Source organism: Aptenodytes patagonicus, chromosome 4, assembly GCF_965638725.1.
Source record: "Aptenodytes patagonicus chromosome 4, bAptPat1.pri.cur, whole genome shotgun sequence".
Taxonomy (NCBI): Eukaryota; Metazoa; Chordata; class Aves; order Sphenisciformes; family Spheniscidae; genus Aptenodytes; species Aptenodytes patagonicus.
In genome coordinates this window covers 83,591,195-83,609,881 of record NC_134952.1, presented here as the reverse complement: position 1 = coordinate 83,609,881, position 18,687 = coordinate 83,591,195, and the positions used below count along the sequence as shown (strand labels likewise).

At 52.1% G+C, this 18,687-nt stretch overlaps 4 protein-coding genes across 7 annotated transcripts in view; 3 read left to right on the top strand and 1 right to left on the bottom strand.

Moving 5' to 3' along the window:
• The first annotated feature begins 3,511 nt into the window (after positions 1-3,511).
• Positions 3,512-5,225, top strand: LOC143160160 (C-X-C motif chemokine 2-like). The gene is made up of 4 exons (XM_076337701.1): positions 3,512-3,599; positions 3,996-4,125; positions 4,588-4,671; positions 5,213-5,225. The coding sequence occupies exons 1-4, from the start codon at positions 3,512-3,514 to the stop codon at positions 5,223-5,225; spliced, it is 315 nt and encodes a 104-aa protein (XP_076193816.1).
• A 1,491-nt stretch (positions 5,226-6,716) lies between these two features.
• LOC143160138 (alveolar macrophage chemotactic factor-like) lies at positions 6,717-7,580 on the top strand. The gene is made up of 4 exons (XM_076337683.1): positions 6,717-6,780; positions 7,027-7,156; positions 7,330-7,413; positions 7,517-7,580. Exons 1-4 carry the CDS (start codon positions 6,717-6,719, stop codon positions 7,539-7,541), a joined length of 303 nt encoding a protein of 100 aa, XP_076193798.1. The 3' UTR covers positions 7,542-7,580.
• Positions 7,581-8,139: 559 nt separating this feature from the next.
• On the top strand, positions 8,140-12,965 carry LOC143160159 (C-X-C motif chemokine 13-like). The gene is made up of 5 exons (XM_076337700.1): positions 8,140-8,203; positions 8,779-8,914; positions 9,271-9,354; positions 9,468-9,518; positions 12,731-12,965. The coding sequence occupies exons 1-5, from the start codon at positions 8,140-8,142 to the stop codon at positions 12,963-12,965; spliced, it is 570 nt and encodes a 189-aa protein (XP_076193815.1).
• Positions 10,545-18,687, bottom strand: part of CNOT6L (CCR4-NOT transcription complex subunit 6 like) — a 38,302-nt gene continuing 30,159 nt past the window's right edge. Inside the window, exons 11-13 of one of the 4 annotated variants that reach the window (XR_012995267.1) lie at positions 18,222-18,424; positions 12,191-17,852; positions 10,545-10,988 (exon numbers count right to left, since the gene is read on the bottom strand). Coding sequence is in view for 1 of the 4 variants with exons in the window: in XM_076337425.1 (XP_076193540.1) it covers positions 17,640-17,852; positions 18,222-18,424 (416 nt within the window). In the remaining 3 variants the exon portion in view is untranslated. Of the gene's footprint in view, positions 17,853-18,221; positions 18,425-18,687 lie in introns of all 4 variants that reach the window. The other 3 variants (XR_012995266.1, XR_012995265.1, XM_076337425.1) reach the window with 3 other exon arrangements.

The window sequence follows — 18,687 nt, the reverse complement described above, 5'->3', positions numbered from 1 at the left end:
GGTGAGCGTGTGATTTTGTCCCGGCAGCATTGACTTCTCCTACTTGGAGGGGAGCTGCTGCCAAGGCCACCTCTGCAGAGGGGACAACTTCCTCCATGCTCGCGATGAAGAGGAGGCCCTCCTGTCCTCTCCCTGAGGGGTGTGTGGGTTTCGTCCTGGGTACAAAGTGAGTTAATGAGCACCGTGACTGTCATGGAAGAAGGGTTGCGAGGACGGGCATCAAGCGACATGTCAGCACAAAGCAGCACATCCCTAGAGGGCACAACCTCAGTGAAAGCACCTGGGATCTTGCATAGGTCTGGGGGGAAACATCTGCCCCAGGCTAAAACTGAGGTCGCTGTGGCCAAACTGATCGCCCAGGATCCCTTTAAAGCCACCTCTTTAAATGTACCCGGCTGAAACATGCTTCTGTAGCTCCCGCTTCTCTCCAGGGTAGACAGGAGACGGACACCTGCCCTGTAGCCACAAATCTGGGGCGTGATCTTGCCCGTGAGTTATCTTGGTCTGTCCATTGCATGTCTCCCAGGGGTAGCTTCTTCCCGTACCAGTATCCGTAAGCGCTGCCAGCACTGGTGTTGGTTTCCCTCGGTCGTGCAAGAGCCACGCTTGGAGTGCTGGCCGCGTGTCCCGACTCCGTCCTCTCCGCTGGGCAGCTCTGGGGAAAGTTGCTTTCACTTCTCTCGGTTTTCCCCAGCTATAAAAGCAGGATCGCTTTGAAGCCATGAGCTTCAGAAAGATTTTGAAACTTCTTCGGTGCCTCTGTAGCACTTTGAGTAGGTGACCAGTCATCTCTCCTGGTAAATCGCTGCCTTCCCCGCGGTTTTGCAGACTTTTCTTTGAAGAGACCCCTGCCACGACCCAGCAAAACCATTTAAACCAGTCCTAGGTCGGGCTCCTTCTAATAACTCTCTGCAAGGAAATTGAAAGCTCTGAAAGAATTGAACAAAACCCAGTTTTAAAGCCACCTCCTTTTCCACTGCCATAGCAGCAAGGCTCTCATTCCCCCCGCAGGACTTCGGGAATAGCTCATGGAAATTGTCCCTGGCCTCTCTGCGACCCTGATGTATGGGGAGTTAAACTCCTCGCTCCTCTGTTCTTGACCCTGATCTCTTGAACAAGGTCTTTACAAGACTTTTGGACCTATCTCAGAGGAAAAACACGTTTTTAAGAGAAAGATGAGTAGCTTACAGTTTGAGTGGAAGACTTTTTTTTTTTTCTTTTTAATTTACCATTTTGTTACTATATAAAATGCTGACATGATTTGAAAGCTCCAAGTTACAACATTATCACACAACCACATCATTTTTCTTCTGCCCTCTTCCTTCCTCCTCGCTTCGCGATCGTGGCCGCATGTCCCCTTCCCTTTTTGCTTCCCGGCTGGTGACTTTGCCTTATTCAGGGCAGCCCCCGTCCCATCAAAACCCGAGAGCGCGGGGTGCTGCTGTGGCCGTCGCTTCGCAGCAGTGGCCCTTGAATGTCCCATGTGAGGGCTGAAGGTGTTGGCGTGACAGGACTGACCCCTTGCATGCCGAAATGCGTTGCTGTGGTCCTTCAGTGGCTCGTTTTGAGAGGAAACCCAAAAGATGCTGTGAAACGTGCGGAGGAGCAAGCGCCAGCCGATGGTCCCCCAAAACGGGCAGGGGTATTCCCTTGGGTGTAAGGCCCGGAGGGCTCCGCGTTGCCAGAATAGAGCCTTGTGGACACGTGGCTCTACAGCACTGTAAGGATGAGCGTGGTCTGACCTCCCCTTCTTTGTGCTCCTACAGTTTCCCACTGCCGCATTGTCGTGGTTTAACCTCAGTCGGCAACTGAGCACCACGCAGCCGCTCGCTCACTCCCCCCACCCAGTGGGATGGGGGAGAGAATTGGAAGAGCACAAGTGAGAAAAACTCGTGGGTTGAGGTAAAAACAGTTTAATAATTGAAATAAAATGATAATAATAATAATAATATGATAATAATAATAATACACAAAGCGAGTGATGCACAGTGCAATTGCTCACCACCCGCCGACCGATGCCCAGCCAGTCCCCGAGCAGCGGCCCCCCCGGCCAGCTTTCCCCCAGTTCTGTACTGAGCATGACGTCCCATGGTATGGAATGTCCCTTTGGCCAGTTTGGCTGTGCCCCCTCCCAGCTTCTTGTGCACCTCCAGCCTGCTCAGTCGGTAGAGCATGGGAAGCTGAAAAGTCCTTGGCTAGTGTAAGCATTACCTAGCAACAACTAAAACATCGGTGCCTTATCAACTTTGTTCTCATCCTAAATCCAAAACCCAGCACTGTACCAGCTACTAGGAGGGAAATTAACTCTGTCCCAGCCGAAACCAGGACACACATACACGTCTACTTTGGTGTCAGTAGTTTGCCCACTACTGTTTGATTATCCCTGCCGTGGATGATGGAGAACTGGCTCACCGATTGCATAGCACACTGCACTTCTGAGCTGATAATGTAATAAAAGCTGCTTTTCCTGAAACGGCAGGCAGGCAGAACACCTCTAACTCAGCCCAGACTATTTCAGGTCCTAAGTGCTGTAACAGGCTGGTAAATGGGGCCAAATAGGAAGACCCCGGCAGCTACCCCTGGTGCCGCCCCGTGGCTCGTTGTGCATCCAGATGGGGATTTGATCCCTGTGTTACCGAAGGGCGCTCTTGACATAGCGTAGAGGGAAAGAGCGGGGCTGCAGCCCCTCTCCCTCCAGTCCCAGCACCGCGAGGGGAGAGCTCAGGTCTCACCCTCACAAATCCCTGAGTCCATCCCAGCCCCGTTGCTTTTCCTCCTGCTCTTCTCTGGCATCCACCTCTGTTTCTACTCCCCGGCTGCTGGTACCAAGGACGTCGCTGCTGATAAACGTGCACGTCAGCACATTTATCTGTGCAGAGATGCAGGCATGGTTTGCTTTTTGCTGGTGCTGCTGTACCAGTCATCTCTTGCATTTCCTGGGTGTTTTACTCGTACGGCAAAGTGCTAGATTTGAAGGGTCTGAGTGGAAACGTATAGCAGAGATCTTTATTAATTTTCCACGGTACAGTGCTAGGCATTTTTGCTGATGTAAGAGATAGCAAAAAGAGCGTGGGGGAATTATAACCCGAAGAAAGAAATATGTAAATATCTGAGTGCATTAAGAAACCCCTGCTTACCCGGGGTTTGCGCTCTGATTTTATTCTGGGCTCTTTTTGTGGTTGAGGGGTAAATGCTAAAGGGAACGAAGGGTGATGTTTGTACAGACCCAGCTAATCAGAAGCAGGCTGTGGGGAAGATGACGTAGGGAATCCAAATATGTCGTTCGTCCCAATGGCTGGTTTTAATCAATAATATTGTAAATTCAGCTTCTGACCCGGCTGCGGGGAGCATCCGAGAAATTACGTCACCTCTCTTCACGGTCCGCTGGTCAGATGTGACTGCTGAAGTTTGAATCTTGTCGCTTGTATCAGAGCGTGACCCTCCCAAATAAATAGAGGTGTTTTTTCACCCGGTTCCTCAGACCGTCTCAGGGGCTGAGCCTGCTGCAAGGATGCGATCGCCGGCTGGGAGGGGGACAGGAGCCCCCGTACTGCTGTGGCTGCTGCTGCTGCTGGTGATGTCCCACTCAGCCCGCGCAGGTGAGCTTCTGGTGCCTTTGCAGAGATACCCAGGGCTGTCAGCTCCCAGCCTGCCGTGGTCCTCGCGATGGGTGGGCATCACCTGCGTCCTGTGTCGAAAGGGACCGGAGGAGACAGGGACTCCTCTTGGCTGTTTAGCCCAGGATTTTTCTCGTAGCCAAGGAAAGAGCGCGACCGTCCTCCTTTGCCAGGACCCGGTTCAGCTTTCAGGAGCTGTGTGAGAGCAGGGTACCGAGGTAGAGGCACAGATAACAGTTTCTTACCGTGGTCCCTAAAGTGTTGTCAGCGAAAGCACGGAAAGGGACAATTTCTTTGGCTCTGTGAGAGATTCGGAGTTGCTGCATCTCTAAATAACGCTGTTTGACTCTGTAAGTTGCTACCTTCTCTCTCTCTCAGCCATCCTGGAGGTGAACGGAAACCTGAACTGTAGGTGTGTAAAAACAACTTCGGACTACCTCAGTCCAAAGAGATACGAAAGCATTGAGATAAGACCTGTGGGAAGCACCTGCAGACGTACAGAGATCATGTAAGTGCTGCGGGGGGCTCGTGGGGCAGAAAGCTGCTTTCTCCTCCGGCTCCTGCAGAGCAGCGGGGCCAGCCCTGCACCTTTTCTTCTGCAACCACCCCGCTTCTCCGCAGCATCTTGGGTCAAGCTTTTACCTCGTTCCTCCTGTCCTGACTAAAGTGGTGCGTTAAGCAGAAGTGTAAGAGTTCTTTAACTGCTTGGCACTGATACGTTTGTAAATCTACAGAAAAAATTGCCTTTGAGCAGTCACCTCTGGGCTTCAAGCACGGTCTCCGCTCCGCACGGGAACGTGTTGCATCTTGCTTTTTCCTGACCGTCCTGTGGCTTCCCTCTGTCGCTAGCGGCTTTCTGTGATCTGCTGGCGCTGTAAATGAAAGCTGAGCCTTGCAGGTCAGCTCTGGCTGCTCGAATCCCTGCCTTTGGAGGGGAGGGTAATGCTCATAACCTCTCCTTGCGTTTCAGAATTAAATTAAAAGCCTCAGGGAAGGTGTGCGTGAATCCTGACGCCCCTTGGGTAAAGAAACTGCTGAAGCGTATTGCTAGCACGTAAGTTGCTTTGATGAAAAACCCTTTGGCTCAGGTGGCCCTGGACAGCATCCCATCTCATCCGGAGTCCTGGGGAGCGCTTGCAGGACCCGGGGCTTTTGGGGGGGGGGGGCTGCCGGGAGCCAAGGGACCCGCTCCCAAGGTGATGAGGGGCGAGACCTCGCTGTGCAAAGCAGCGTTCGGTCGTTCAGCACGCTGGTGCTGCCATCCGTGGGTCGTGCTCTCCCGGGCTCGTGCACGGCGCCGCGCCTCTGAAAACGTTTTGGCGAAAAAAAAATATTTGGGGTGGGGTGGGGAATGGCAGGAGCAGGGTTTTCTCATTGCGAGTGCAATAGCGTGTCGATGCTCGGCTGGGAAAGCCGCCCTCCTTTGTCATGCCCGGGTTCGTGGCAGAGCAGAGGGGTGGCCGGGAGACGTCCCCACGGGTGACGCCTGCTCCGAGGAAACGTCAGCGACTTCCTTCGGTTGGGGCAGGAGCTTCCTCCCCCAGGACCCGCTTTTCTCTGCGTTCACATGTTTCTCCTCCTTCTGCTTTTCGCAGGAAGAAAAAATAAGTTTCCTGCTAAGGAAGTTGACGCTCGGAGCCCCGCGACGGGCTGGCAGATAATGCACAGGCGTGCAAACCTGGCCGCTCCTCACTTTGCCCTCGCTTCCCCCTCTTCCCGAAAGCCCCGTGTCCGGCCCCGGCGGCGGCCGCTGCAGGGAGGGCAGCTCGCTGCTGACCCCAGCCCCGTGGCAGGTTCGTGGGGGTTTTTCCCACCTGCTTTCGGTCCTCGGATCAGCGTGAATAGGAACCCTTCGTTTATTTACTTGCCTGTGGACTGTGAAGCCTTTCTCTGTCAGGGGCTGCTCCCGTCTCTGTAAGAACGACTCTGTGACTCTTTCCGTGCGAAGCACTCATCGACAGAGTGTGTGTCTGGTGTTTTTTTTAACACAGCGTTGCGTGTCCTGTCCTGAGAGCTCAAGTCAAATAAAATTCAGGTTTTTTTCTTCTGCTGTATTTTCCCTGGATCTCCTAGCTTCGAAGAAACCCGGCAGAGCTTTGATAAACCCCACCGCCGTAGCCTTCCTGGAGCTGAATGTACCGTCATTTGCATCTGGTGCTCTTGTCTTGACGCTCTTTCACAGACATGCCGCAGGCATTAAAATGTGCATTTGAATATACCTCAGGTGAGGTATTTCTATTATAGGTAGGGGAACAGGGGCAGCGCCCAGGCACGTGTCAGGCACGATGAAAACCCCTTTTACGCGGAGGAATGAGACAGGGGCGGGGAAAGGTTTGTCCAAGGCAGCGACGGCAGCTGGGATGGCTGTCCCAGCCCTGAACCACCAGCAAGGGTCCGGCAGCCCCGGCACAGCTGGCGGGAAGCAAAGTTCCTTCCCGGCATAACCTGTTGCGTGTCTCGGTGCTGATTTGAGGGCAAGGCGTTGCCGGCGGGGAGCTGGGTGATACAGCCAATGCACCCCACATCCAAGCGCCGGCGTTCGTCGTGGGGCTGGGGCTTGCCGGCAGCTGTAAGGCTTTTGAAAGCAGTAAAGGCCAATAAGAAAATATAGGGGATGGAGGCGAGCTCACTCGGCAGAGTTTTGGGATAATCAGCCACGGGGGGGGGGAAGAGCAAAAGCGAATGTCCCCAAAGCTCAGGCTGGGATGCACCTTGCAGGGGGAAATCTGGCTGTAGAAATGAGTAATATTTGATCATGCAAAAAAAAAAAAGAAAAGCACCCCAAAAACCTCCAGGCTTGTGCAGCTGCGTGGGCTAAGAACAAGCATTGGGGGAAACAACCGATATCTTTACAAGACCCAGCTTTGTAGGTAAAGGGAAAACAGAGCCGGTTTCAGGAAGCCCGGGCCCCGGACAAGCCCCGAGCCTCTTTTTATCAGCGGCGTTGCAAGCTCAGCGAGCGCTGTCAGCAGGGAACGGAGATGGGCAAAAACCACCCCAACCCCACGGGCCCCCGGGGCCTCCCGCCTGCGCCGCCTCACTTCTCCTATTTTCTGGCTCAAATAGGGGGATGCTGCCGGGGCCGGGGATGGGGCTGGCATGGCTGCACGGGCGGCCCTGCTGCTGGGGGTGCTGCTGGTGACCCACCGCCCCGGGGATGCAGGTGAGGCTCCCCATGCCCCCACGAGTGGGGCTGGAGGATGCTGGGGGGGGGGGGGTGTGGGGTGAGGTTTTTAGAGGCAGCATCCCGCTGCCAACTCCGGGGCTTAAATACTGCCGAGGCTCTTTCGCAAGCGGGTGCGGTGATCCTGGTGGGACGTGGGGGGAAGACGGCATTGCCCGGAAAGGGTTTTGGGGATGGCGGCGGGTTTTCGGGCCATGCGTGAGCCGCGGCCGTGTGCCCCTCCAGCTCTCCTGGAAGCCAACGGCAATCTGAGCTGCCGCTGCGCCAAGACCACCAGGGCCTTCATCCCCCCGCGGAAATACAGCAGCATCGAGGTCCGGCCGGTGGGGAGCAGCTGCCGGCGCCTCGAGGTGATGTAAGTGGCTCCCGGGGGGGGTACGAGCCCTTTGGTCCTCCCCCGTCCTCCCTGAATTCTTTCAGTTTCGCACTCTCTTTCTTTACGGGAAGCGCCGGGGGGGGTTTGGCTGCTCGAGCCCCCCCACTGGAGGAGGGGGAAGCGATGGTGCTGAAACGCCGTGTGTTTTCTAGGATTAAGTTAAAAAGCCTGGAGAGGGTCTGTGTGGATCCTGACGTCCCTTGGGTGAAGAAACTCCTGCAGGACCTCCCTAACCTGTAAGCCCCCGTCCACCCCGAGTGAAAGGGGCTCCCGGCGGGACCGGGGGCATCCCGTGAGGACCAGTCTTCACATGTTTCTCCCCCCTTCTGCTTTTGGCAGGAGGAAGAAAGAGGCTCCCCACTGAGGAAGCTGTCACCAGCGGGACGGCCAGATGTACCAGGCCCAGAACTGGACCCCCCCCCGCCACCCCGCTGTCACCTCACCCCGGTGCGGAGGGGAGCATGCTGCTGCCTGATGCCCTGAGCCCTTTTTTTCCTTTGCATTTTATGCATTTAAGCCTTTAAAAATGCCAGTCCCCGTTTCCCCACCCTCCCACCCCGTGGCCATGCACTGGGTGTCCCCTTCGGGCACAACCTAACAGGTCCAATAAAGGCGGCAGCCCTCGGTCACCGTCACTCGCATCCCTTCCCCTGGTGCGCCGGGGGGCTTGGGGGTGCTTGGGGGAGCAAGTCCGTGCCGGGTGGGGAGCAGAGCGGGGGTCACCGGCGTTTCTCCACCAAGAAACATGGGGTAAGCAGGAGGTTCTAGGAGGTGGCCACGGTGGTTTCTGCCTTTTTCGGTGGGGAGGCGGCGTGGGCCACGTGCGACGGGGGGAAGCGACGGCAGGGAAGTCAAAGCGTGGGGCAGCTCCTTTCCAACCTCCAGCGCTTCCCAGCCTGCAAAATCCCCAGCGGGGCTGGCTATAAAGCAACCCCCACGGCGGCTCGGGGTGGGTGGCGAGGATGCGTCTGCTGCCAGCGGCACTGGCCCTGGCCCTGCTCCTGAACAACTCGGTGCCGGGGGGCGGTGAGTGACCTTGGGGCGTCTGTCCGTCTCTCCCTCCAAATCCCTAGGCAGAGGCACTGGGCGCCCCGGATGGGGCTGAGCATGGGCTCCTGTAAGCTTTCAAATTTGTCTCTTGCCTGTCTTTGAGCTTGAGTTTATCTTTTAAACCCAGTGGCTAAGCTGGAGGGGGATGCCTGGGACCGAGGGGGATTTGCCTGATGGGTTTAAGCTGCTTCTCTTCAAGACCCCCGTGAAACTCGAGTGCTTGGTGGGCAGGCGACGGGTTTAATTCATAAAACGTTGGTTAAGTTTTCAAACCCTGAAGCTAAACCCCCTCCGTATGCATGAAAAGAAAGCTTTGAGACTGTGCCGGGAGGGATTAGCATTGCGTCAGGCTCGCTGCTCTCGCCGCTTGCTGCTGCAAACCCCATTAACACAAGCCCGTCCCTGCAAACGGCCCCGTGGGCGCCGGGGAGGGGACGGGACAGTGGCACGGGGAGGGTGCCACGAGGATGGCGGGGCGGGGGGGGGGGTGTCCCTGTCTGCCTCCCCCATGGGGGGGCCGAGACCTGGCTGTGGGCTGCTCTCGGGCGCAGGTCTGTCGCTGGAGAGCCTGCTGACCAACATGAGGTGCAAGTGCATCAAATCGACTGCCCAGGTCATCAACTTGGGGCTGATCCTTGCCATCGACGTTACGCCGCCAGGTATTCACTGCAGGAGGAAGGAGATCATGTAAGTGGAAAGCCTGCGAAGCAATTCCTGCAGATTGCTTGCTCGTGTAACCAGCGCAAAAATACGCGGGCGCTTGCACCCTCTCCGAAGCCCCCAAGTCTCCCGGTGACTCTTGCAAGGCAGAGGCTGTTGCACGGGACGCCGCTGCCCGTTTTAATGGGAGTTACGGCTGGCGTGGCTCACGGAGCCGAGGTCGAGGCCCAAAAAACCTCATCTGTCTCCCGGCAAGGGTCGTAGGGGTGTGCTCATAACCGTGCTGGGGAGCAAGAGGGGTTTTCTCCGCCGACGGCGGTGCGGTTAGAAAAACTTTGGGGAAGAGGCGTGCGTGGGGCTGAGGGGGTCTCGTCGCCTTGCAGTCTCACCCTGAAGAAAAACAAGAAGGTGTGCGTGGCCCCCGAGGCGCCCTGGATCCAGCTGCTCATCTACAAGCTGACGCAGAGGTACGCAACGCCCAGCGACCGAAAAACAAGCAACATACCAAACGTGTCGGCAGGATGATCCCCTCCTCCTGACTGCTTTATTTTCATTTCTTTCCTCCCCCAAAAATCTGCAGGAATGCCACCAAAAAAGAAGCGGCGGCGCGGCCGCGGCGGGAAGCGGAGCGGTGGGCTGGGGGAGCGGAGCGGTGGTGCCGGCCCCCTTGCAGACCCCCCGCCCCATCTCTCCCTCTGTCCGGATACGATAATAAATAACCAGCCGTGGTTATTTATTCCTCTGCGGGGACAGCAGTGATATAACCCCTCCGCGCCGAGATACGCCAGGTTTCGTGGCACAACGCCGGTGCTTGCTCTGCTCCCGGGATTTTGGCAGGGGGCAGGAGCCTTCCCCCGCTCCTCCCAAAAAAAAGGCTTTCCTCTCGGGCGCCCGGCGTCGCCCTCCATTTCGGGTGCCTGCGCTGTTCCTGCACGCGACGGCAGCCCGTCGTGGGCGCCATCAATAAAAGGATGAACGTGCTTCCCCCCTCGGCCGCGGCAGCTCTTTCTGCACGGATTTGTGTAAAAAAATGGGATTTTTGGGGCGGGGGAGTTAGACCGGACCGTGGCAACATGAAGCCCTCGGCCGCTTTGCGGCAGGGTGCTTCCTAATGCGCCGCCTTTCCTCTGCCCCAAGTTTTCGTGCCTTTTTCTGACAGCTCCGGGGAGGAGCGGGTCGTGCTACGGGACGCTGGCAGGAGTTGGATGTGGTCTGACCTCTGCAGCCCCACGGTGCCGGCTCCCAGTTGTGCAAGCACAGGAGAAGTGGGAGATACTGGGAAATTTCCCAGTGACCGGCTGAGGCTCTCTCCGTAGACCCCCATTTTCCTGGGAGGGACTCACACGTCCTGCGGGGACCTCGGCACGGCACAGGGACGTCCCTCGGCCGCATGGGCCGAGGCGACGCAGGTGTGACTTGCAACCCTGCGCAAAATTACCACCGTGTAAAAATCTGGCTTGGCCATGCTGGTAGTAGGTGTCTGAGGTCTGGGGACCTCCCCGAAAGGGTAGGAATCAAATTTGTGTCACCCACCCCACCACCCTGGATGCCAAAAGCGCGTCCCAGGGCAGCGGCAAGCTGTGAAACACCCGGCCGGTCCCCACGTCCCCCTCCTTCCCACCCCGTGCTTCTCAGGAACCACAGCAGGGGACCAGAGTGGTTGCAAAAGGGCTGTTTATTGCCTACAGAAGGAAATAAAAGGTACACAGGTGGGAAGAAACAAGCAGATATTTAGCCCTGTCCATCACGTGTGAGCAGTGAGCCCATCTCCACGATGCGGGGTGTGTGTGTGTGCGTGTTTAAATTAAAAAACAAACAAACAAAAAATTAAAAAGGGAACTAAACCGTAACAGTTCAGGTTTTTGAGGACCTCCCTTTCCTGAGCTGCCCTCAGGTTAAAGAAAGGCAGGGCTGCTTAGCTCAGTCATCGCCGTTATTTCGTCCGGGCCGGGTCTGTGCGGGGGAGCAGGTCTTCCCCCTGCCTGGGTCCCCACCGTCCCCACTCGACGGGAATTCGCGTTCTCGGTGAGTTTTTTCATTGCGAAGTATAGTTTCAGGGATAATTGCACCGTGGCGTGGCACTTTCTCCAAAACACGAGTTCTTTCAGAGGGAAAAAAAGGATCCTTTCGTAAAAGCGAAGGAGACAGCTTCGAGAGAAGGTTTCTTACTATTTATGCTCGTGGGAAACATGGAATGAACAAGGTACTCGGGTTTTTTGCTCGGGTCTCAGTTGAAGGCTGCTGCTCTTGCAAGCGTGGTGCCTAGGGCCAGTGTCAAACTTCGCAAAGCTTTTTGCCTGGGAGATCCACCCCGTCCCCGTGTCGGGGCTGGTGGGGAAGGCGGCCTCCCAGGGCCCCCCCGGGGGGTGACGGTGCTGCGGAGCTGCCCCAGGGCAGGCGAGGCAAACCCGGGGCCCGGGGGGGCCAGCAGCGGCTCCGGCCTCCGCAAGCAGCAATTTCCCCATCCGAGAGCCCAGCGCCCCCTCGATTTAAAGCGAAGCTACCGTTTCCATAAAACGAGACGTAAACCCCCTTAAAATTTTAGCGTAAGCATGCCCGGGAGTGACACCGCAGCTTCCCCCCTCTCCACGTGCACTTCCACCTTTTCAGGGACAGGACCTTGCGGTTGCGAAGACAACACACAAGCAAGAAATCCAACCAAAAAAAAACCCCGACCTCCCAAAATAACCACCGTGAAACGGGGCGGGAGGGGGAGCCCGGGCCCCCATCACCGCTGCTCCGGTCCAGCCCGTGAGTTAATGAATTAAGGGCATATTTAGCTAACGTGGTGCACACAAACACTTTAATTGCTCGGAAAGCAAACACACGATGCGGTAATTAAAAATGGAAAACAAAGCCAAAGTCACGTAACATGTCACTTGTAAAGAAAGCCACCATGAGGGGTTTTTTTTTCTGGTTGGGTTTGGTTTTTTTTTTTTGCTTTGGAACAAAGACAAATACAGACAAATGCAAAACCAGTAAATGCCTAAATTGTAGGAACTGTTGAACAAAGAGGGACAAGACCAAGTTCCAGGATCACTCCAACCTTCACCACTCAAATGGTGAGAGATTTTGCAGGCTAAACACACCGAATGATTGCGGGGGGGAGGGAAAAAAGAGAAAGAGTCATATCACTTGGCGTGCTTTGCCACCAACGCTGCTCAAAACACCCTAAAGTACCAAAGTACCCGAGCATTTCCCTGTCTTCACGCTTATTTTCAGATACACTCCAAGAAACTGCACTCCTGAAGTCCGTCATCCTCGAACATAGCCAAACCAGCAAACTTTATCGTCTCTTAATACCTTTTATAGAGTCAAATCCTTTTTCTTAGGATGAGGGAGTTCTTTAAAGGTGTTAATTTTGTCCCTTTTCTTATCGTGCAATGCCTGCGCCTGCCCCATCCGCTCTGGTTTTTGTTCCTGCTCTCGTTTCCTGGAGGAAAAGCAAAGCCGCGGTCGGTGTGAGTGCAAAGAGTGGTCACAGGAGAAGATACCGTATCCCTTAGAGCTGTGCCTGGATCTAGAGCCTTATCATCTCCTTCTAAAATTGTTTTTAATCTTAAAGTGAGTTCTTGGCCGATGCTTGGCATAGAGCCTTAAGACATGAACGGTTTCCACCAGGTTCTCTTGGTGTGTGTGTCGCCTTTGAACACTGAAGGGTGAGAAAGGGAGGGTACGTGACTATACTTCTGTAATCTTAGAAAAAACTCATGAGCTGCATTATCGCAAGATGCTTTTCCTCACTATGAGATGGAGAGACTCCGCTAATAGTAGCGTCTATCAGAAAAACCTGGACCTCTCTGCATCTAGGGCTCATTTCTTTTCCGGTCTCTAACAAATCAGGTCCCCTGCCCCCCTGGATAAAACCCCTCCAGGACCAAGCAGTTCAGCTCCTTTCGGGACACGTGAAATCAGGCAGGCGAGGTTTTTCAACGCCCGTGCTTGGTGCCGGAACCATACCGCTTCTGAAGCCAACACGAACTTCAGCGAGCCTCGTATGCTGCTTCGCTTCCTACCAGGCACTGTGGGCTGCGAAGACCGCCCAGAAGAACATCCCACCTCTGTGGTGACCGAGTAGGACAACGACCCGCTGCTCTTTTACGTTGACAGCCTGATTTTAGGTGAACCGCCTCCTGCTGCTGCCTGGCGTACCAGCATGCCAGAGAAGGACGTGCTCGGATCAGTCATCTGCCCGTACAGCAGGGAGAGGGTCCTTCCTTAGGTTTAAATCGTGCCTTAGGTCTCCGGTACCATTACAAGAAAAATATCTGCGCAGAAGCCAAGAACAGAGGAATCGTAATTACGTACAAAGCTGAGGTCGCTGGGGAGAGGACAACTGCTATTTGCAATTAAACTCCCTTTTAAACCAGTACCAGGGTGCGTATCACATTTGTGTGATGTTTGTAATGTGGGCTATTAATTTGGTTTGGATAGGACTAAAAGACCTTTCAGTCCACCCTGTTATGCCAAGTTTCATGCCGAAGGAAGGGTTTGATGCTAGAAGCTGAAAATGCCTCGTGGAAATGAAGTAACTGCTGCTGTGTTGCTGGGTTTAAATCTGGTCTTCAGACAGTAAGGACCGGCAGCCACTTCTGGCTCCTGCTCCCTACCAAGAAGGCGTGAATACTGTGCTCCCGGTCTAGGAATCCTTAAAGTGTTTTCCCAACCTGTCTTCTGAATTAACAGAGAAACTCTGAATTTCAACAAGCCCTTTCGGCTTCTCCCCCCGCCACCTCACCAAAACCGACCCCCGGAGAAACAAGTGATATGAACCTTTTGAGGTCTCAAATTCTCGCTCGTGATTCGGACCTGACATCTCACGAGCCGGGTGCGGAAAGCCAGTCTCCAAAAGCCCAGTATTCGGGATTAAGTGGGAGCTGTAGATGCTCAGCATCTTTGTGAAGTAGGCCTCGGGGGTTCAAGAGCGTGAACGTGGATTTAGGAGTCTCCGCAGCAAAGCCAGCAAGGTGGGAGACCGTCAGCCATCCGCAGCGCTACCCGAACGCTGAAGATCACGGTACGGTTTTGAAAGCTGTGTTAGGTCAGTGGCAAGTGCTTCTGAAAAGGTCGAGAGTCAAAGATTTTGGCTTTCTAGTCTACAAAACACAGAACAGCGAGGACTCGGGACTAATGAGACCTTCTCTGAATGTGTCTGCAGACTAAACAGGAGCCGCTTCCAACAGACAGAGAAAGTTTACTGATAAAATGAAGTATTTTCTCAACGATTTCTAGAAAGAGACGACAAAAGCTTTTAACGAGGCAAATGGGAAGGAAAGCTGGTCTCAGACCCCATTGTGCCATACCTGACTTCAGCGTGTGGTACGCAAATGGTCACGCTCCTTACATCGAAATAAGGAAACAAAAATATTCAGCTACATTGTACAAAACTCTCTTTTTTTATATATATATATATATACACACACACACAAACCCCCGTATCTAAGAGATTTAGCATATTGAATTTTAAAAAGTTGCTTGTAGAAGGGTGTTGGATTTTTTTTTCTCTGCTTGCTTTAGGCAGTGCTGTTGCTTAGAAGTTGACACCAGGCACCATATTTTTGAAAGCATACCAAGGCAGCGAGGAGCAGTAAAGGACTTAGAGCTTTTTCCCCAGGCGTCGGCTGCGAGGGCACTGCGACGTGCTGGGAACCGAGGGTCAGCGATGGAGAGAACTGATGGTTTCCCATCCATCTCTGCTTACGGTTAGGGGTATTTCGCTTCGTATTACTCCCTCTCCCCTAGAAAACACCCTACCGTCAGCTTCCATCTGGGTCAAAAGAAAATTAGCGTCGCCATCTGGATGATGCACATGTTTACCGAAAGGGATCTCATCCTGCGCACGAGGCTGACGGCTGCCTGCTCCCTGCTTCCCGCTCTTCTTAGAGCAGACAATGGCTGCGGGGAGCGGCGTTTCTGCTCGGCTGGGAAAAAAGCGCAACACCCTTACTGCTCCTGCCGGGAAGGGAAAAAACCAGAAGGAAAACAGGGAGGGAGCCAGACACGTGAAAGGCGGGTAAACATGTCCCCGGTTATGTGCATCGACTGAAACATAAACCAGACTCATTTTTTTTTTAAAATCCGGAGGTTTTGTGCAACGTCTGTTAAAATAACTTTTTTTTTTTTTAAAAATCGCACAGCGTAATGGACGTTTGGAAGTGCGTTTCGCAGCAGAGAAAATCCAATTAAACACCTTCCCGCAACAGAACACTTCAATCGGTTAGAAACCAAAGGAAAGTCAAACTTAAAGCAGTTCGCAATGTTTGCCAGGTTGTTTTTTTTCCATCCCCATCCTCTCCCACCCTGATATTACAAAAGATTGTTGTTGGGTTTTATTTTTATTAATAAACGGGCTCCTCTGCAGTTCATATACAATCATAGGTGAATTTTAAATTCCATTTTATACAAACATCTCAAAAAATATTGGGAGTGAAGTATGGTAGGAAATATTGCTCATGTTGCTAGTTAACATGCGTGTAGGAAAAGGAGGAGAAGGGTTTGTTAGTGCACACCTCCAGAGCAGAGCACCCCCCCCTCCAAAAAAGATACAGTAGCTGATTACAGAAAGGTAATGTCCACAAAATTAAGTTTTTCATGCTATTCTACTTTCCAGTACTATACTCTCAAATCGCTTTCGCAATTTGTCTGCGATGGCTAGGTGTCAAACGCTGAGGTATATTAAAAAAGAGATACCTGCACCTAGAGGAAAATCCGTCTTTAGAAAGGGGTTTTTTTTGGTGCTGCACAAAGCAGTTGCCGTACAGGAATTTCACCCAGCTACGATCGCTTCCAATTTATAGTAGACAATAGATGACGCCTCCATTTTTTAGGCACTTCTTTTAAAAGGGAGATGTCGTTTCGTTGAACCGGTTTTTGCGTTCTGTCCCACACCACCTCCTCCCCGGCCCCCAACAAGAGTCAGGGAATAGTGTCTACTCTAGGGCCAATTGATTTTATTTCCCTGTGGATAATTTCCTATGTATAAAACGACAAAGGAAATGTTTACTTAAAGAGTAGAGGAACAGCCTGACTTAGCAGTTTTGCAAGACAGAAGATGGCTCCTTAGTATTTAAAACTAATTTCACAATTTAAATTTGACTTTTTTAAGTATACGAATGAGACATAAATACAGGCTATCAATCTGTTTAAAAATTTCATTCACATAATGGAAAATTTTTTCATTTATTAAAAATATCACATTTTGAGACTAGAAACAGTAAAGTGCATGAAAAGTTTAAAATATAAATTCAAGAAAATCTTATAGCAGCAAAAAAGCAGAATAAGGAAAAACTTAAAAACACAGACACAACCTTTTCCTATCACTGTGCCATTTTTTTTTTAAACATGAAGCAGCCAACCAATTTTTCAGAAAATTGCATTATGTTTAATGCCTCTTGAGGCACAAGGTTTTGAACTGGCCACCTAGAGCGTAAAAAGAAAAAAAAAACAAAACAAAACCCCCAGATTTCCAACACATCCGAAGAGCATTAACAGTTGGGAATGAACCAGCAGCGTTTTAATTCAACCCTGACCGACAACAGAAAAGAAAGACTATTAAAAAAGTGTGATGGTTATTTGGCAACTAGGGTCAGGAAAAATAATCCAAGGAATGATTACGGCTACCGCTCACTCCCCCAGTGAAAAAAGCATGCCGACGGCTACGCCGCGTGCCCTTCGGAGACAGAAGTAAGATCATTTCCAGTGGCTTTTTCCTGGACCCTACGCTTAAGCATTTAATCCCAGGTTTCCCATCTTCGCAACCGAACTTCGGAAAAAGGAACCTAGGACGGATTTGCAACTTCTTTATTCACCCGGAACCCAAACGCTTGCAACGGCTCGCTTCAAGTGCAACTTCTTACCATTTCTAAGTCCTGCTCCCGAACTGCGCTGCCGAACAGCGTGTTGCCCTGGCTTGCCGAAGCAGAGGGGCAGCTCTGTTTCACAGAGGTCCTTTGGACCTCGCCCAGAGGTACGCCCAGACCTGGGCGTATCTCGCCCAGAAAGGACCGAGTTCTTCAGAGCTCCGAAAAAAAGTCACCATGGCATCTGCCGAGCAAGCGATCTACACACAGCATTAAACGCTCACCTGCAAAGTCTTGTGAGACGCAGCTTCGCTGGAAATTTCGTTGTAAATGAAATTGCATCAGGAGAATTTAGACCTCAAATTTTACCACAGGTATTAAGCCATCTTTGGTTTTCTAATATTAGTTAGACAAGGGGCAGGGCCACACTGCTAATCATTTATAGTCAGGTAATAAGTGCTTCGCTAAGGTGCAAAATTTATTTCGGATGCAGAGTTCAGCCTCCGTTTTGGGTTCAAACAAACAGTACTTCTAATATTCTTCCTACAAAACAAGCATTTCTATTTTTGTTTTTCTTTCTCCTAAAAGGTTGGCTCATTTCGCCACGTTCTGGAAAAAAGCATTATCTTGAAATATGTTAATAAGCAAGTTTTAATCTCATTTGTCTGTTTATAAGTGCAGCTTCCTACTGAAAAGAAAAAGCTTGCCAGTTTTTTTAAAAAAAACAAACATTAAATTAAAAACCTGGAAAGGGAATAATACTTTGGTTCCAGCCCTAGTGCCAAATGATACCAATATGCACCAAAATGTGCAAAATCTCATATCAAACACATAAGGAAAGGAGCTTGAAGAAGCAGCTTAAGGTTGGCCATACTTCACTCCTATATACTTTGATTTACAACTGTACAGGTCCGTAACAACAGGTCCTTGCCCTCTAAAGGGGCAGGGCTCCACTACCTCCTGTTAGGCAAGTGCACACCGTTGACAAGAGGCAGGAGCGGAGGATGGAGTTCGAGTTGTGTTAACAGTGAGAAGTGGTCTGAAGGGATGTGAGGGTGTGGACACCCAGTGATGTTGTTGTCAACCAGCCACTGAGGGTCCAAAGGCCCCAGGACACCAAGCACGTTCATGTGAGTGTTGGAATAGAAAATGTAGTCAATCACACCCTAGGGAGAAAGAGAAACACGACAGTGAGAACAGACCTCGCTTCCGGCAACCTGAACTCGACTGGCTTCTGGCTGCAATTCACAGGAAGAGGCACAGCGCTGGAATTAGGGTAAGAAACGCGTGTGGCGTTTTGCGTTCAAAGCGCTGCATCCGTTCTCATTAAGTCACTGGCCAGAGCCAGGTCGGAAGCTTAAAAACACCGGCAAATCAAGGATTTGTGTGCGGTAGGAAAGTGTCCAGCGAGCGTAGGAACCAGTGATGAAGCACTTACAGGAACAAAGAGAAAGACAGCCAATAGTCAGAAAATTAAGACAGCATCCTGGGGAGACCAGGTCAATGTCTGCCATTTCAGAAAAATCGCTGCTTACTTTGAAATCAAAAGTGTAATTGGTGTAAGGCATCAAGTTGTTTTCATAGGCGCTCTTGAGTTGGAAGCCATGCGTAATTCTTCCTTCAGAAGCCCCGTTTTTTCCATTGCCACTGAAGTTCATGAGACACTCGTTATAACGCAACTCCTTGAAGTCCTTGTGGTTGTCAGCTACTATGCCATTGCTTAAGTATTCCACTACACCTGTTTGCAAAGGAAAGGATTCAGGGAGTTGCTTTAAAATACAACATTCAGGGAGTGTCGGCCTCGGAGTTAAAAACCAAAACACCAACAAGACAGCCCATGAGATTAGAAAAGAGCTTTCCATCTAAGGGGAAATCTACACAGCAGCTGTCTTGTCCACGTCTGAGCCGTATACACCTTTCTGACACGCAGCCAAGGCAGCTGAGGCTCTCCAGCGGTTTTGACACCATTTTTTGAGGATTACAGTAAACCTATAGTACCCG

Bases quoted from the DNA above. Each gene is read 5' to 3' on its own strand.
- LOC143160138 (XM_076337683.1), top strand. From the start codon at position 6,717: ATGGCTGCACGGGCGGCCCTGCTGCTGGGGGTGCTGCTGGTGACCCAC. The intron at 6,781-7,026 runs GTGAGGCTCCCC...GTGCCCCTCCAG, and splicing joins CCACCGCCCCGGGGATGCAG to CTCTCCTGGAAGCCAACGGC. The intron at 7,414-7,516 runs GTAAGCCCCCGT...TGCTTTTGGCAG, and splicing joins CTGCAGGACCTCCCTAACCT to GAGGAAGAAAGAGGCTCCCC.
- LOC143160159 (XM_076337700.1), top strand. From the start codon at position 8,140: ATGCGTCTGCTGCCAGCGGCACTGGCCCTGGCCCTGCTCCTGAACAAC. The intron at 9,355-9,467 runs GTACGCAACGCC...AAAAATCTGCAG, and splicing joins ATCTACAAGCTGACGCAGAG to GAATGCCACCAAAAAAGAAG. The intron at 9,519-12,730 runs GTGGGCTGGGGG...CTAACAAATCAG, and splicing joins CCGCGGCGGGAAGCGGAGCG to GTCCCCTGCCCCCCTGGATA.
- LOC143160160 (XM_076337701.1), top strand. From the start codon at position 3,512: ATGCGATCGCCGGCTGGGAGGGGGACAGGAGCCCCCGTACTGCTGTGG. The intron at 3,600-3,995 runs GTGAGCTTCTGG...TCTCTCTCTCAG, and splicing joins GTCCCACTCAGCCCGCGCAG to CCATCCTGGAGGTGAACGGA. The intron at 4,126-4,587 runs GTAAGTGCTGCG...CTTGCGTTTCAG, and splicing joins TGCAGACGTACAGAGATCAT to AATTAAATTAAAAGCCTCAG.